This window comes from Danio rerio, chromosome 18 (assembly GCF_052040795.2).
Source record: "Danio rerio strain M-AB ecotype USA chromosome 18, GRCz13ab, whole genome shotgun sequence".
Lineage (NCBI taxonomy): Eukaryota > Metazoa > Chordata > Actinopteri > Cypriniformes > Danionidae > Danio > Danio rerio.
The window spans coordinates 44,083,022-44,101,765 of NC_141038.1; the positions used below are offsets into that span (position 1 = coordinate 44,083,022).

Here is an 18,744-nt window from a genome sequence, read left to right on the forward strand (position 1 = left end):
ATTTATAGAGTTATTGTAAGTAAACTCTCTATAATAAGGCTCCAATAAATAACCTTACTTAGTTTAACTAAACACAATACAAACTACAAAAGCTTTTAATGAGATTAATTTATAAGTTAAGGCCTAAATAATGTATTAATACTGCAGTCGTAATCCAATCACAGGTCGTAATTATTTTATTGAACCAAACTTGAGTTGTATTTTTGAACTTTGTGACGTTTATATATAAACTAATTTCGAGAGGATCACATGCTTATGATTGCTCACAGCCGGTCCCGCATTATTCAATTTATTATTCAACAATCAGAAGATTCCTAAGCCTCTGTAAATACCCGAAGTTCCACATAACAGCCATCTTCGTTTTAAAGAATTCCCCCTTCCCCCCCCCACTCCTCCTCCTTTCCTAGATGGGTGGCACGGTGGCCCAGTGCCTAGCACTGCTGCCTCACAGCAAGAACGTTTACACGTTCTCCTAGTGCACACGTGGGTTTTTCCTGGCTTCCTCCCACCATCCAAAAACATGCAACTTAAGTTAATTAATTAATCCAAATCTGCACCATATACATGCTCCTAGTAAGAAGTTATCTCTTTAAAAGCAATCACTATCTGTTCATTAGCTACTACAGCAGGGGAGTTCTCGAGTTCTACCTGAGCTCAAACTCCCCTCTTGACTCGCAAACAGGAGGACGCCCTGGGCTCGAGGATCTTATGACCTCATATGAGCTCTCTTCTGGGACAGCATGCCAAACAAGATTTATAATCAATCATCAGTTAAGTGTGATCTCTTGAATATTAACTGTAAAAAATCTGTTTTTCCTTACTGTTGATTTTAATCAATTAACTAACATTTACTGTCTTTTTAGAAAAGGAACACAAAAGATGATGAAGAGCTCAAAAGACAAGTTCAGTTTAACCCAACAGAACAGCTCTAGCCATTAAAACCTCAAAGCAGTTAAGATAAACTATCCGAGAACAGAACACAAAGGAGAACATAAATGGACGGAAGACTATGAAACTAAACGGAGACAGGTGAAGGTGATGTCATTAAGTAATGATGGTGGAAAACAGAACAAAGCAAAACCAGCTCATACTCATTGCAATGATAAAATGACGCATGATGTCAAATTACTTCAGTTTTGAAGTTTCTTGATGTCTTAAAGGAATAGTTCACCCAAAAATAAAAATAACCACATAATTTACCTACTCTCAAGTCTGTACTTACTCTCAAGCTCTTCCATGATGTATAATGGTGTTGGATAGTGGCTTTAATTTTAAGGATACAAAGCGGATAAATCCAGAGTCAAACATCATATAACATTATCAGGGGCGCCGAGGGAAAGTTAGGACGATTCTAATGGCCCATGCCATTTTGGGGCCAACCAGAACAACTTATATTCACCTTATTCTCAGCTGTCGAGTGGGCGCTGCCATTTGAATCTTTTTGTCTCGCGACTTCCGGTCACATTCACTTCCATTCATTTTTTGACGTTAACAACTGGTTACGCTGCTTGATGTTGCAATTAAATATTTTCTTATTATATTATGCTACTTGGTCTGTGTAGTCATGCAAACATTTGTTTGTTGAGCAAGTAGTTTGGCCATTTTCTGCCGTTTATTATTCCTAGTCATTTGTCCCATAGGCAACTGAATCAGAAGTTCTAAGACAATCGCGAAAACAGGCGCACTTCCGCATTTTAGAATAAGGTCAATACACCCACCCCCGGTTCTTTATTTTCGTCCACAGCCCTCCCTAAAAATGTAGTAATAATAAAGTTGCAAGTTGACAGTTTCTGTATGAACAATGAATTTTTCTATTTCTTCTGTTTCTAAGGCCTGCCTGTATGGATGGCCAGGTCCATTTATACTAAACTAGACATTTATCCGTAAGGCAGAAACAAACTATAATAATCTTTTTAGGAAATATAACAAGATCTTTTTACGCGCGTCATCCAACTGTGTTTAGAAAATATGGACGCTTGTAAAGTGAAATTAAAATTTTATCTTCCTAGGTGGGCCGCAGAGGTAGAGCTTGAATGAAAAACACAACACTTTGTTATGTAACTTAAAATACACTTACATTTTGTTAGAATTTTCCTACAGTTGAAGTCAGAATTATTAGCCCCCCTTTGATTTTTTTTTTCTTTTTTATATATTTCGCAAATGATGTTTAACAGGGCAAGGATATTTTCACAGTATGTCTGATAATATTTTTTTCTTCTAGAGAAAGATTTGTTTTATTTCGGCTAGAATAAAAGCCGTTTATAATTTTTTAAATACCATTTTAAGGTCAAAATTATTAGCCCCTTTAAGCTATATTTTATTTAGACTGTCTATAGAACAAACCATCATTATACAATAACTTTCCTAATTACCCTAACCTGCCAAGTTAACCTAATTAACCTAGTTAAGCATTTAAATGTCACTTTAAGCTGTATAAAAGTGTCTTGAAAAATGTCTAATCAAATATTATTTACTGTCATTATAGCAAAGATAAAATAAATCAGTTATTGGAAATAAGTTATTAAAACTATTATGTTTATAATTGTGTTAAAAAAAATCTTCTCTACAATAAACAGAAATTGGGGAAAAAAATTAACAGGGCGGCTAATAATGCAGGGGAGCTAATAATTCTGACTTCAACTGTACTCCTTCATTTGTTGTGTGGTCATCAAAAATCTCTGTTTAAAAAACAATCAGGCACTTCCACTTATCACTATGACTCCAACCAAAAGAGAAGACACCCCTAGTGGAATTAATGGAAATGGAATTGGCTTCACCAAAGCCTATAGTATACATATGATGTGTCACTTGTATAATTCTGAATGTAACAGTCAATATAACCGCTCTAGTGAAGGAAGGTACACCTCCTAGCAAAGGAGCCAATCATCGATTGCTATCCAGCAGGCATAAAACATCATAAGATGTTAAAATTACACTGTAAAAAAAACATTTTTATAGTTTACCGTAAAATAAAGGTCGTTAAATTACAGAAATTTGCTGTAAAATAACAGAGGTTGAATTACAGAAATTTAAATGTAAGTAAATTTTTGTAATTTAATGTCAGCTAGTGATTTATTGAACTTATTGTTTTTTCTCTATCCCATTTGACTCTTTTTTCTGTCTCTCTTTCTAACTTTTCAAACACATAAAAGTCAAAAATATAAAACTAAGATGATATTTGAGTGTAGATCAGCAACATAAGAGCAACATGAAGAAAATCCACATTTTTTCTGAGATGATGCTGTTAACATATAAATTAAAATTTTGTTGTCATTTTCTCAGCCTCCTGTTGATCCAAACCTGGTTGAATTTCCTTCTTCTGTTTGCCACGAAAAAAGTTTTTCTGAAGAATGTTTGCATACACTGTTTGGTATACACTGACTTTCAAAGATGATATTTTCCTATCATGGACATCTCCAAGCTTCTTCTTTTGTGATCAACAGAAGAAAAATCTCATAAAGGGTTGGATCCACTTGAGGATGAGTAAATGGTGGGTAAATATTCATTTTCAGGGTGAACTATCACCTTAATATGGCAGGAGCGAGGCATTGTTAGAATTCTTGGTATGTGTGGACAATCTCTGGCAGACTGAGTGCTGCGTGCTCTATGCTCCGATGTCTGCCACAGTTGAATGTGTGCAGATGATCTACTGGATTGTCAAAATAGCTTCATTTTGTGAGGATCCACTCCCTTTTTCTCTTGAACCGCGTGGCCCATTAAGACACATAAGCAGCTGTAAGCAGTCATCAGCTAAAGCACACGTTTGTGAATTAATATGTGATGAAATGTTTCTGCAGAAGCTGACAGATCCCGGGAGTCAGAGCAGAGACTCATAGGTTAATGGGAAACATAAGCACCGGCGGTCATAACAATCCCTACCTCACAGGACCGTTGGTGAGGAGTGAAGCAAGCAGAGTTCCGCTCCATGAACCCAAACCACAATAACACAAACTCAGGGAACATATTTGTCCGGATCCCAAACCTCCACTCAGCAAACCTTTCAACCCTTCTTGTCCCACACTGAGAGAGAAACAGACAGACAGAGTGTAGAGGTCATTATTAAATCCTTTGAAAACACACTAAGGGTGAATTAAAAACGATTTAAATGGATGAAAAAATGTAAGCCTGAAGCAGTGAAATGATTTTTACCTCAAACAGTAGCATGGTATTGTACTCACACAGAACATGTTTTTGTGTTTAGTAATATGGGACACAAATGCAAGAAATAAATGCAAGGACTACATTACCTGACACAAGTCTGGTCGCCTATCCAAGTTTTAGGAATAACAAGTAATAACTTGACTTCTTGTTGATCATTTGGTAACAGAAGTGGCTTATATGAAAGGCAAAGGCCTCCACATTATGCTTATTATATCAAAATAAAATATGATCAGGCCTTAATTTTGAATTATTTAATTAGGACGGTAAGGTCTGACTGTATAATGTACAGTATTAAATATAAAGTCATGGAGCAGTGGAAGAAGGATTAATATTGTGTATGACTCCCATGAGCTTGGTGGACTGCATCCATACATCTCTGCAATGATATAAAGTCATCTGGAATGGCAAAGAAAGCGTTCTTGCAGGACTCCCAGAGTTCATCAAGATTCTTTGGATTCATTTTCAATGTCTACTCCTTCATCGTACCCCAGACATGCTTAATAATGTTCATTTCTGGCAATTAGGCTGGCCAATCCTGAAGCACCTTGACCTTCTTTGCTTTCAGGGACTTTGATGTGGAGGCTGAAGTATGAGAAGGAGTGCTATCCTGCTGAAGAATTTGCCCTCTCCTGTGGTTTGTAATGTAATGGGCAGCACAAATGCCTTGATATCTCAGGCTGTTGATGTTGCCATTCACTCTGCAGATCTCTCGCACAGCCCCATATTGAATATAACTTCAAACCATGATTCTTCCTTCACCAAACTTGACTGATTTCTGTGAGAATCTTGGGTCCATGCAGGTTTTAATAGGTCTTCTGCAGTATTTGTGATGATTGGGATGCAGTTTAACAGATGATTCATTAGAAAAATCTAACTTCTGCCACTTTTCCAAGTGTTCAACTAGAAGCAAATTTTTCAGCAGAATGGCGCTCATACTTTAGCCTCCACGTTTAAGTTCTTAAAGGGTCACGAAACACCAAAACACATTTTTTGAGCTGTTGACAGTCGTATATGTGTCCCACACTGCTAAAAACACTATTAGGACACCTATATTTCACTAAAAAGTGTAAATTGGTTGTTTTTGCGTTATTTCAAGCAAATTCGTACTTCCTGTTTGAAACGAATTTTTGAAGCTGCGTCACGGTCATGACATAATAGCGTGTATTCCAGCGTGCAGACTGGGCGTCTGTGCCAGAGTGTGTCTTATTACGTCTTACAGTGTGTTGCATTAATGCATGAGTAAGACTTGGGTCAAACCAATCAGCGCGCTCTATTGTGCAACTTCATTAATATTCATTACTATCACCGTGTTTTCAGGACAGAGACGCCACGTTGTGTTGGCAAAACAAGCGTGAAGTGTTGCTTTTATAGTTTGCTGCAGTTAAGTTTCGTTTTCATTTTCTCTCTGTGAGAGCTCAGACTCACGTGTGGATTACAGTGTACGCGACGCGCGACAACAATAACTTACGTGTCTAAGGAGGATTATTGTTTACCTGAGAGCTGTTCTCATCTGCAAACGCTGGGATCTGGAATCGTTTGTAGTATTCTCTTCATAAAGACGCGGCTCTAGTTGCTGGTGATTGTCCTGTCTCTACAGATTTGGTAAGTGAGCGACCAGTGCTCTTTGTTTATTCAGTTTGTTCGTATCTAACAAACTATTGCACAGAGTGTAAACACGTTAGCACCACAACCAAACTTTAACCTCGTGTAGGGTTTTTACCGCATTTAGTGACCGGAATAACACGCGCGGCTTTCTGACACTACCTGTCGTGTGCATCTAAGTTTCTGGGAAATGCAGAGGTTTTTTTTCTCTCATTCGCCGTGCGGTATAAAACATTGCATGAAAAATACACGCTTGCAGCAGTTCCTCGAATCAAATATCTCGTGTGTCGCGAGGGGCATGAATGAATTCCCTGAATGAAAGAGCCAAACTGCAGTTAAAGTCCACCATTTAATAATTTGGCTAATAATTCGACTACAGATGTCTATGTAGGTTAAACACCATCACATTCTCCTGTATGTATGTGTGTGTGTGTGTGTATTTTGACTCTGAAACTCGCGCGTGCCCAAATCGACACTCCCACACCCTCCCACTTTAGTTCCTCCGACACTCCCCCCTAAACAGAGCTGGACACGCCCACTTTTCTGACTTTTTCCAAAGAAGAGGTGTGAAAACACCCTGCTGAAACGAGGGGGTTTCATGGCCCTTTAAAAGCAGAGTGCTCCAGGATTGGCCTACTCAGTCACCAGACAATAACTTTATTTAGCATGTCTAGAGTATGATGGAGGAGGCATTAAAGATCAATCCAAAGAATCTTGATGAACTCTGGGTGTCCTGAAAGAACACTTTCTTTGCCATTCCAGATGACTTTATTAATACGTTATTGCAGAGATGTATAGATGCAGTCCTCCAAGCTCATGGGAGTCATACACAATATTAATTATTTTTCCACTGCAGCATGACTTTATATTTTTTATATTCTAGACTTTTGTCTAAGGAAAGTCAGACCTTACTGTCCTAATTAAATGATTAAAAATCAAGGCATGATCATATTTTATTTTGATAAAATAATCGTAATCTAGAGGCATTTGTTATTCCAACGCAATCTCACGGCAAATTCGTAACTTTTTCATTTAGTGGCTAATTCATATGATCTAATTCGTACATTTTAGTACGATTTGCTCATTCCCTATTGACGATTGGGTTTAGGCGTGGGGTTAGGTGCCATGCCTCCTTTTTAAAATCATATCATTTTATAGGACTGAACTCGTACGAATTAGGACGAATTAGCCACTAAACTGCCAAAACGTACAATACTTACGTTTTCTCGTGAGATCAGGCTGGCCATTCATATGAGCCACTTCTGATATCAAATGATGTTTCTAAAACTTAAAGACCTTTTGTCAGGTAGTGTAGTTTATTGTTTTGGGATTCACAAGTGTTTTTCGTTTATTTAGGGTTGTGAAATGCATTATGAGATCGTTATCTCTGCTCAGGCAATTTTTAATAAAGTGAAATTTACTGACATTTTAGTAGTTTGAAATCATATAAATGTATAAGAAATAATATTTAGAGAAATAAGCCTGTAAAATAACAGAAGATGCACTGACAGTTTATTACAAAGTGTTTGTACCATAATATACAACGCCAACCCAGACAATATATCCCTTTAAACTATTAACAAAGTTCATAAAAGTAACTTTTTAAAACTTTTTGAGGATACAAGTTGTTGGAAGAAAGATTAAGGTCCCATAAAAGCCAATCAAAAGTATAAATAAATGGGAAAATTAAAAAACATGAATCACAAAATATGATATTTTTTACAATGTAGCTCATCATTGAGTCTATTTATTTACTTACAATATGTAAATGTGTGTAAATACATATTTATTAAGTTGCTCTTCTAATTTCAGTAATATCATTGAATAATATGCAAATGTTTAGATGGTTTATGTACAGTAGAATGTAGATTGTAAAGTAATATTTTCTGTCTTTTAATAATATATATTAAATGACTTACTTTGCTTACAAAACAGGTGGTTCTAATTGGATTTGGACTGTAAACCTTAATTAAAGGTATTATTATTTTAATTAATGTTTTGGGGAGTTTTTACTCACTTTACTGTCAAAATTGAAAATTATTTTAAATTCTGTCCAGAAATGGCAAAAAATGTCCACTGATACTGGCTGGCCCAGCTCATAAACCATGTAAGGGTTTGTTTATTCAGTAAAACTCATGATCCTCACTAAGCTCACTTGTGAAAGTGATGTAGAGTGTGACAAAAAACAACAATGGATAGTCTTGATGAAATGCGAATATTCACAAGAGATGCAATTCAACACATGAGGGGGAAAAGGGTGGAAGTAGTAATGCATCTCGGCTGACAACTCATAATTGGATCCATCAAATTGCATGTTTATACAAAGTTTACACAACATGGCCTGGAGCCGCACCAACACTGCACATTTTACAACATCCCCGTAATCCAACACACCTGACTCAGGTCATCACCTCATTAGTACAGTCTACAAGACCTGAAGTGGGTGTCAGACAATGGAGGCATGCTAAATGTGCAGTGCTGGGGGGAGATTCCAGGAATGTGGCTGAGAGCCACCGGGCCAGACAGTGTAAAACTTAATATACTGTACACCAGGGAACCGTGGGCCTCTGTTCTCTGTTAATGTCATTCCTAATCAAACACACCTGCCTGTAATTTTTTAAGCAGTCCTGAAGATAAGGCTTAGATTAAGAATGGGGTACACAATCAGATGTCCACTTACAGTGTGTAGTCCAGACAGAGTGTGGTCAGGTAGCTTGTGGCTAAAGCTTTGCCCAATCTTTTCATTGACCATTCAGACAGTCTGCAGTCTAGCAGCTCCAGTAATCTGAAGGGATACACTGTTGTCCCCCGCCTCTCCATAAGAAAACACTATGTAAAAAAAAAATATACATAAACTTGTAGCTTCTAACTCACAACTGTGACTTTTTTTTAGAATTGTGAGTTTATATCTGCCAATTATTAAACTTTATAGCTGATAATTGCAATGTTTTAATCTTAGAATTCTGACCTTTTTTCTGTGAATTGCAGTTTTTTGTCACAATTTTTTTTTTCTCAGAATTGTGAGTTTATATCTTAGAATTCTGACTTTTTTCCTAAAATTGTGTATATCTCGCAATTCTGACTTTCTGACTAAATTTTGACTTTTTAATCACAGAATTATAATTTCTTTCCCCCACAACTGGGAGATTATCTCACAATTCTAATTTGACTCACAATTGAGTCTTTTTATCTCAAAATTCATACTTTTTTTCTCAGAATTACAATTTTATAATTTACAATTAAAAATATTTATCTCAGAACTCTAACCTTTTTCTCAGAATTGCAGGTTTTTAACTCACAGTTCTAACTCTAACTTTTAACTCACAATTGGGACTATTTATCTCAGAATTCTGACTTTTTTTCAGGCTTGTGAGTTTATATTTTGCAATTCTTTTAATATTTTCAAGAGTTCACACTTAGCCAATGATCTGTCAAAGCTTGTTTGGGGAAACCCACGCAAACACGGGGAGAAAATACGAACTCCTCACAGAAACTCCCACCGGCTAGGCGAAACTAGGCCCGTGGTGTTCTTGCTGTGAGGCTCTCAGTGCTAACCACTGGGCCACCGTGCCGCCCAATCAATGTCAAGGAGGAGAATTGGGGAGGAAGGGGGGTTTCTTCCAAACGAAGATAACGTGGACTGAAAACTGTGGTTCTTTATAGTAGCTTAGGGCTCATATGATTGGAAGATAATGATTAGCTAATACAAGACCGGCCGTGATAAATCATAAGCACGTGATCCTCTCGAAATTAGTTTATAAACAAACTTCACTTAATGGCAGAATTCTGAATTCTTTCCCACATTTGGGGAGTTTATCTCGCAATTCTAACCTTGACCCACAATTGTGTGTTTTTATCTCAAAATTCTGACTTTTTTCTCAGAATTGCAAGTCTATATCTCCTAATTCTAACTTTATGGCTCGCAATTACAAATGTTAATCTCATAATCCGGACCTTTTTTCAGAATTACAGGTTTATATCTAACAGTTCTAACTTTGACTCACAATTGCAACTTTTTATTTCAATTGCGAGTTTATATCTTGCAATTTTTTAACTCTGATTTTTAAAACTGCCGTCGACACCAATAAAAGTGCAGATGAAAACCCAACTGTGTTGGGTTCCCATTGGTTTGTGTCTGGACCAAAAAGCAATCGCATGGCAGCCAACTGAAATGTTCAAAATATCTTGTTTGCAATGGGCGACCAGAACTTCTGACATGTAAAGCGTAAACGAAGCAGCATTCAGTACCTTTATCATGGTTATCATGGTTCATACACATTTTTACTACAAGATTTCTTTGACTTTTCCAGGACTTTCAAGTCAATTTTCATGACCTAATGTTTCATGTAATGTCTACATATACACGATAAATTATATAAAAAAAAAACATTGAACAGTTTAAATTGATTACAGCATATCATACAACTCTTAACAATCTCTTTAGGGTCAATTTATTTTTATATCTATGTAAAATAGATGATGCTTACACTGCACTAATTATGTGAGACCATGTGTTTGGCCAAGAAATGAAGTAAAAACAACTAACCTCCATTCCTGTTTACAGATATTTGTCAGACTAATTTTAGATGATGTTTATAGTTTGTTAAACTATTAATAGTAGGTAAAACTACTTCTAAAGTAAAGCCGTGATCACACTGCACTTTTCTCTCCATAGACTTGCATTCATAGTCACGCGAATGCGGCAGACCAGAAACGCAAGGACGTGCAACAAGTTTCGCATTTTACTGCATTCAAAAGTTTAAGCTTGGTGAATATTTACCTGCGACATCACGTCAGGTGATTGTGTAAGACCAATAGAAGATAATTTAAAATAAGAAATTTTAAATATGGAGCAATCGCTCACTTTTATTAACGTCTAATCATATTGTTTAATACCATCACTTTTCCCAACGTCAGCTAAATGACTAATGTAAATATAATTTCTATGACTTTTCCAAAATTTTTCCAAAGCCTGGAAAATGCCATGTCAATATTCCATCACTTTTTCAGGTTTTCCATAAACCCTGGGTAATTGTCACTCACCACTAATAGAGTGTCACACCCCTGCAAATACATCTGATAATCTAATAATTGCAAATATTTGAGGAATTACAGCCGGCCATTTGTGTTCCTTTTTAACTTGAATTCTTTAATTGCTACGTCACTTCACTATGTCACACTCACGCTCTGCTTATGTGCTGATTAACCAGTCAGAGCGCGCTCTTCAGTCTGACGCAGATTCGACATGCTGAATCGAGCCAACGAGAAACACAATGAGCAAGCGAGGAGTCGGACAGTACCCCTAACCTGATTTCATCAAGTAGAATATGTTCCTGGATCAGCATCTGTGTTGATCCACGAACATCATTCCAATCAGCCAACCGGAATTAAGGGATACGTTTACCGTTTATGTCAACAAGGAACACAACGAGCCAACAAGGAGCCCCAGAAATTGGCCAACCAACTAGCTGGACGAAGCTGATCAAAGAAGCAGAACAGCCGGCTGTTGGCCCGGTATGTCCCGACCCTAACCTCTCATAATTCTGAGAAAAAATCCCCACAACCAGGCTTCTATGAATAACAGACCAGAATGTGATAAATAAATCATTCATTCACAATAGTTGTGCTCAGAATAGTTGATCAGAATAGCTGGTCAGTATAATGGCTCAGTGTCACAGATGTAAACATGCTGTCTTCTTTTATGAGGGGAGTTCTCATCACAACTTGGACAACAGCTTTGTTTCCAGGTGAACCATTAAAGAATGATACACACAGAATTCAACCAATGATTCCAATGCTCCTAAAGTGTTTCATATTTTATATGCCTTATTTATTAAACATTTCAGTCAATTATGCAGTATACATGAAAGTTAATGAAAGTGAGCAAGTTATTAAATGCTGGGCTGTGAGGTGTTATTACAGAGATCAAAACTATTGCTCTTAACAAAACGGCTGTGTACAAATGCTATCAAACAATAAGAAAAGAGGGTTTTTCCAAACCGACATCTTTTTAAAACCCTAAACAAAACTCCCACCACGCCATTTCATGGATAAATACTGATTTACAACAAGCAAAAAAAGTCTCCTAGAATCTCAACAACAAACATGAAAACCTCTCATTGACTCTCAAGCACTTATTGTTATAACCCTTCGACTGGGACGTATAAATTTGTGTACATGCCATGGTGTATTTTAGGACTGTCCTAACAACATTAAAGAGCAGAACTTCAACAGCATACTTATCCTCCATAATGTTTTTCTAACATTCATAGTCTGCAGGTCTGAACTAAAATATGGCAGTGATTTTCACAGCATCAAAGAAATTCTAGAAGTAAATCACGGCCTTTAATTGGACATATTTTTCCGTTTTATATGAGCTGAAGTGTGAACATGTTGCCCCTGGAAGGGAATGAAATGGTTGTGGAATAAAAGCTTGTCAGTAGCCATAACATACAACCCATGGCAGCTTGCAATGTCTAAACTGGCCCTTTTTTGTGGTTATACAGCTGTTGTTTAGGAAGTATAAAAGTTACATTTTCAGCCATCATTTTGCTAAATTGCACCCACAATGTTGTTCAGAGAAACTTGAGCATTTCTGTATATCTCTAGTGTAGTTCAACAATTACAGTATGTCCATAATTAATCTGTTGACCTAAAATAAACTTTTCCATCAGCACATATTTGTGTATTTTTAATTATTTAAGCATGCCATGTGTATGATTTTTTGATTTCAGGACTTGCCATATTTTTAGTTATTTCATTAGAACAAAATCACACAATGAATGTATTGGTAAATTTAGAAAATGTATAAGTTGGTTTAAAACTAAATGCTTACAAAAAAGCCAAAATACCTTATAGAGTCACCGGCCACTTTATTAGGTATACCTTACTAGTATCTGGTTGGACCCCCTTGTGCCTTTCGAACTGCCTTAATCCTTCGTGGCATAGATTCATCAAGGTACTGGAAATATTCCTTAGAGATTTTGGTCCACATTGACAAGGTAGCATCACACAGTTTCTACAGATTTGTCGGCTGCACATTCATGATGCGAATCTCCTGTTCCACCACATCCCAAAGGTGCTCTATTGGATTGAGTCTGGTGACTGTGGAGGCCATTTGAGTACAGTGAACTCATTGCCATGTTCAAGAAACCAGTCTGAGATGATTCACGCTTTATAATATGGAGTATTATCCTACTGGAAATAGACATCAGAAGATGGGTACACTGTGGTCATAAAGGGATGGACATGGTCAGCAACAATACTCAGGTAGGTTGTGGCGTTGACACAATGCTCAATTGGTACTAATGGGCCCTAAATGTGCCAAGAAATCATCCCCCACACCATTACACGACCATCACCAGCCTGAACCATTGATACAAGGCAGGATGGGTCCATGCTTTCATGTTGCTGATGCCAAATTTCGAGCCAACCATCCGAATGTTGCAGCACAAATCGAGACTCAACAGACCAGGCAATGTTTTTCCAATCTTCCATTGTCCAATTTTGGTGCGAATTATAGCCTCGGTTTTCTGTTCTTAGCTGACAGGAGTGGCGCCCTGCTGTGTTCTTCTGCTGCTGTAGCCAATCAGCCTCACGGTTGGAGTGTTGTGTGTTCAGAGATGCTCTTCTGCATTCCTCGGTTGTAACAAGTGGTTTTTGAGTTACTGTTGCTATTCTATCAGCTGGAACCAGTCTGGCCATTCTCCTCTGACCTCTGGGATCAACAAGGCCGCTCCCTGAATATTTTCTCTTTTTTGGACTATTCTCTGTAAAGGCTAGAGATGGTTGTGCATGAAAATCCCAGTAGATCAGCAGTTTCTGAAATACTCAGACCAGCCCGTCTGGCACCAACAACCATGCCACGTTTACAGTTACTTAGATCATCTTTCTTCCCCATTCTGATGCTAGCTTTGAGCTGCAGCAGATCGTCTTGACCATGTCCATATGCCTAAATGCATTTAAGTTGCTGCCATGTGATTGGCTGATTAGAAATTTGCATTAACAAGTTGTTGGACAGGTGTACCTTATAAAGTGGCCATAGAGTGTATATCCACTTTGAAAAGTAACAAAATGTATAGTTTATGATGTACTGTCATCTCAAATTTTAATGTATTTTTATTGTGAAAGGAAACAGTGCTAAGTTATTTAGACATTTTTAAAGCTCATGTCCCTCAGTGGACCAAAAAATAAACTGAAAGTTCGCAAGCTGACTTCAGGCTAAATGCTTTTGAATTTGCCTACATATTGTACAGTGCTCAACATGTATAAGTACACCTCACATAAATCTCTCATTTAAATGAATATTTTCTATAGAAAGCTTTACAATATTATATTTCTCCATACACATTAGATCAGTCAACACTGAAGCCAAATCTGGAGCTAATCTAACAAAATAACTTAGCAAACTTAACAAACTAGTAAATAACTTAAACTAGTAATTGAGAAAAATATCTGACAAAAAAATGAAAAGAGCAAATTTTAAGTGAAGCAAAACAATTAAAAAATTGTGTTGCAATTTTTTCCCAATATTTCACATGCATTTAATTGTATCATTGTTCTATTTCGTAAGATATTCGGAGACAAAAATATTATTTTAATAAATATATATCTTTAATAAATCTGATTTGTTCAAATGCATCAAAATACATTGCCTATATTCACTGAGAAACAAAAATATACATTTTCAAAGAGGTGTATGTTGAGCACTACATATAACGTACAGTATGTGAATAATAAAAACAATGTTTATGATGTCTCGAGCTGATTTAATGATTTTTTTTTAAGAAATGGACTAGGTTTGCTAAGACTTTTATTTCAGTATGTCGATGTACTCCAAACTTAAATGGAATATTGATTAGGGGGCAGAGCTTCTTTTTGCATGTCATTCCGTTGAAGCAATGTAATTGTAAAAGGGGCGTGGTTAAGAATATTGTAGCTCTTCAGTATGCTAACTTGCACAAATTAATTGCTCACCTAAAAAACAACAATGTGCACTATAAACATTAAAAATTTGACTTTACACTGACTTAAATATGTCTTATTGAAAGTTGAAGTGTGCTATTTGTGTAAACTGCATTCCTTATGTTATATTACAAGCTTAAATTGATATGATCGATGTTGTTCTATCTAAATCTGTGATCAGAAATAAAATCCCTCAATGGGCCAATAGAAAAAAACATTTAAGATGTCTTCACAGTTGATGTTTATTGATAGGTCTTTATACTAAATACATATTGTATTTTCATCCCTCATGTTGATTTGATGTATTTTAAATTCAATTTATTTAGCGTGGAGCTGAAATGTACTATTTCTAAGGGCTTAGACTTTAGAATTGGTCATGCTATGCTTTTTAATTGATTAACTGGTGAATGTACTTCTATTTACATTTAAGATTGGAAGTAAAATTTGAGCTCTCGTCGGCCCTCTAAAAAAGCTAAAAACATGCAAGTTAGCTTCAAAATAAATGTTAATATTACATACTGTATTACATGTCATGTTTAAATAGTAAAAAAAAATAGGATGTATTGTCATTTCTCGGGTTTCTGTCTTACAGAAGTCATATATTTCTGGAAAAAAAATAATCAAAAGATTTGGCAGAAGCTGAGTAAATGGCCTGGTTTTAATTAAGATTTCATGGATTTGACAGGCTGCCATAGCCTCAGAGAGAGTGGTTCTTGTTGGAAACACAGGCCAGTAGCTGGCTGCCAATGGACTATCCAACTAGAAAATAACCACTGCAGTGATAATAGGGCCTGTTTTGTGTATCCAAAACAAAACAGAAGTGTCTCGGAGGCATGATTTCCCTATCAAAACAATAGTTAGAATGGTTCTGGTTTAAGCAAAAATTCATAAAAAATGACACTTTGGCTATTGTGTACTATAAAGGGCCATGAAACCCCCATTTCAGCAGGATGTTTTCACATCTCTAGTTTGGAAAAAGTCAGGAAAGTGGGTGTGTCTAGCTTTGTTTGGGTGGGAGTGTCGGGGGAGGAAAAATGGGCAGGGTTTGAATAAAAATGGGCAGGGTTTGAACAAAAATGGGAGTTGCCATTTGGCCACACACTTCTGACCGAGTACAAACAAACACACACGCAGGGGAGACAGTGTGTTTAATGACGATGGGATGTTTGATACCGCACCTCGTATAAGAGAAAAAAGCCTCTGCATTTCTCTGTAACTCCCACAACAGTTGTGTTTCCCACAACTTTTGGCAACACGACGTGTGTTGTCTCTCTGCCGTCTGAACACTGTTTCAGGTACAGTCTAAGAAAGCTAGCATGCATATTAATTAAGTTGCAGCGCATTCATAATGGAGCACACTGATTGGTTTGAACCAAGCCATACTCATGAATGTATGCAATGAACTCAGAGACGTAATATGGGACGCCTTGGTACAGACGTCCAGTCCACACGCTGAAACACACGCTATTATCTCATGGCCATGACGCAGCTTCAAAAATTGGTTTCAAACCGGAAGTACGAATTTGCTCGAAATAACGCAAAAACAACCAATTTTCACTTTTTAGTGAGATTTATGTGTCCTAATAGTGTTTTTAGCAGTGTGGGACACATATACGACTGTCAACAGCTCAAAAAATGTGTTTTCGTGTTTCGTGACCCTTTAAACATGCTTGTTGCTCCAAAACCATGTGATTGTCCACCAAGGACTAGAGATTTTTTACAAATATTTAATGGAAACTGTAGCATTCAAGCATGAAAAAAAAATACTTGGTACTAGTTTTTGACTAAACTTAAAGATACAAAAAACATCCCAGCAGGAACAGGATGTCAACATGACTGATAGTGTACCCCAATGTCGGAGATGTTGCATTTTGTTTGGAAATGAAAATCGGAGTGACATCAAAACCCAACGTCAGGCCGACGTCAATATCCAACGTCAGACAGATGATGTATTTTGGTTACTTTTCAATGCAACCTACAAACAACAAAATGTCAACATCTAATAATGTTACAGCTTTATGTTGTGTGGACGTTACGTTATATGACGGCATACCTGATGAATAAATGTCAATATTTGATGTCAATTTGACGTTAGTTAAAGCTGTTGGCTTGACATTGGATTTGGTCACTTTCCAACACAACCTAAACGCAACAAAATAACAACGTCATTTCACGCCATTATTGGACGTCAAAATAACTTTGTCGTTAGACGCTGGCAACCTAAATCTAACCCAATATTAACGTCTTATGCTGCATTCACACCAGACGTGGAAGAAGCGTCAAGCGCAAGTGATTTACATGTTAAGTCATTGCAAAGACGCGCATAGACATCCTGCGAATGAGGTGGCGTGAACGATGCGGTGCAAGTTGAGCATTTTGCAGCAGGCAAACAAAAGCCCTGCCCATGACGAGAATCCGCGTCTGATGCTCAGTGAATTTGACACACAGTTGAATCAAATTTTGGCACACAAATGAAGCGATTAAACTCAAAATGTTCACACCTCTATTTACGTGGGAATATCACGATTTATCCACGCGTGCCGCATCTGGTGTGAACACAGCATCATGATATTGTGTGTCTGCTGGGATGCTTTTTGACATATATTTACATCAGAACTTTACTGAAGAATGCTGTGCACTAAATGCGTTTATTCCATGGCTGTCTGGAGTACTTTATTCTGATTGGTCAGTCAAGACATTCCAAACTGTTATTCCCAGGTATCAACCACTGAAACTAATAATCTTGTCTGACAGTGAATATGTTTACGTCACTGTTTTGACTGGCGCCATCTTGTGACTAAAAAAATACATAGGTTAGTGTAAGCTCCATTCAACCTTTTTGTTTTTTGTCAGATTTGCCTCTAGTTTAAAAGTTTATAAATTATTATGGCTCAGAACAATGTTTGTGTGTAAGTTTTACATTCTGAGGCAAGTAACGGTGTAATAACTAGGATAAAGTACATCTAAGCGGTTATTTTTAGCAAATAAAGCACTTCTGTCTTATACAACAGTGCTCTGTGTCATATTGGCTGCTGATAAGCCTGTTGAGCTTTATTCTGTGATAACAGCCATTGTGCATGTATTATCTAGTAGTTGAAAACTTGTGAATAGACTATAAGCAGGGCTTGACATTAACACCCGTCAGCCTGCTAAATGCGGGTATATTACAGCTGTGGCGGGTTAGACAGACACTGCCACTAGCCACTTTGGCTGGTTAAAAAATACTTTTTAAATTGTAGGTTTTTTAATGCAGGAATCAACAATAAGGATGGCCCAATATTCGTGCAAATGCAATCTTACAAATGAGAAGCAGCATGACTGACAAAGATTATTGTGTTCACGCAAGCCAAAGAAAGCAGGTGAATACCGCATGAGAGGTTTACTTGCGTGAAGCAACCGTGCCTAGAGAAAACCCAACTGGTGGGATCGGCTTTCTTTTAGATAGACTGGACAAAAAGCGATAATCGTGTACCCATAGTCTAGCTGCTTTCAAGAGCTCAAGATTTTTTTAGTATATTCTTTTGTAAGCTGCTTTCGCTTTAATCATTCTTTGAAAAGATTATTAACATTATTAACATTAACCGTGTCGTCATCCTTTCATTATCACACACAGTGTTTTTTACCGGCTTTCTTTTGCTTGCAGTTATTTTTGTTAAAATGGTTTAATTATCATCCCTTACAATAACATTGCTATAATATGGGAATAACTCTCTGTTTATGTGTAGTTAACTGGTGATCTGGGACCTTTAGCCAGGACAGATTAGTGTGCATATTTTAGATACATGACAATAGTTTTTTTTAAATCTCAATTTTTTTTTTAAAGAAAAGTTTAAACAGCTGTAAAGAGTTTGCTTGTTTTGACACATTATTTAAAAATTGTGGCTAAGAAGTAATTATTTATTTATTTTTGGTGTGGAGATAAATTTGGCAAATCCTTAATTTTGAGCCCTGAAAAGTCATGTGAAATAAAAACTAATTGCAGTGTGACACAACCCATTTGCTCATGCACATTGAGCA

At 36.9% G+C, this 18,744-nt stretch overlaps 3 protein-coding genes across 7 annotated transcripts in view; all 3 read right to left on the reverse strand.

Annotated features, from left to right (window-relative positions):
* Window positions 1–18,744, reverse strand: part of grk7b (G protein-coupled receptor kinase 7b) — an 845,646-nt gene that overhangs the window by 25,941 nt on the left and 800,961 nt on the right. The gene's annotated exons all lie outside the window — the stretch shown is intronic.
* The window catches only part of LOC101886500 (uncharacterized), a 52,451-nt gene that overhangs the window by 23,105 nt on the left and 10,602 nt on the right, over window positions 1–18,744 (reverse strand). For 4 of the 5 annotated variants that reach the window (XR_015515225.1, XM_087293390.1, XM_087293388.1 and 1 more), the window contains exons 3-4: window positions 8,444–8,592; window positions 3,880–4,020 (exon numbers count right to left, since the gene is read on the reverse strand). Coding sequence is in view for 3 of the 5 variants with exons in the window: in XM_087293390.1 (XP_087149516.1) it covers window positions 3,880–4,020; window positions 8,444–8,592 (290 nt within the window). In the remaining 2 variants the exon portion in view is untranslated. Of the gene's footprint in view, window positions 1–1,940; window positions 2,095–2,646; window positions 4,021–8,443; window positions 8,593–18,744 lie in introns of those variants that run through there. The other variant, XR_015515226.1, reaches the window with a different exon arrangement.
* rasa2 (RAS p21 protein activator 2) overlaps window positions 5,975–18,744 on the reverse strand; it is a 241,741-nt gene continuing 228,971 nt past the window's right edge. The window contains exon 24 of the transcript XR_015515223.1: window positions 5,975–6,367. The gene's annotated coding sequence lies outside the window, so the exon portion shown is untranslated. The remainder of the gene's footprint in view (window positions 6,368–18,744) is intronic.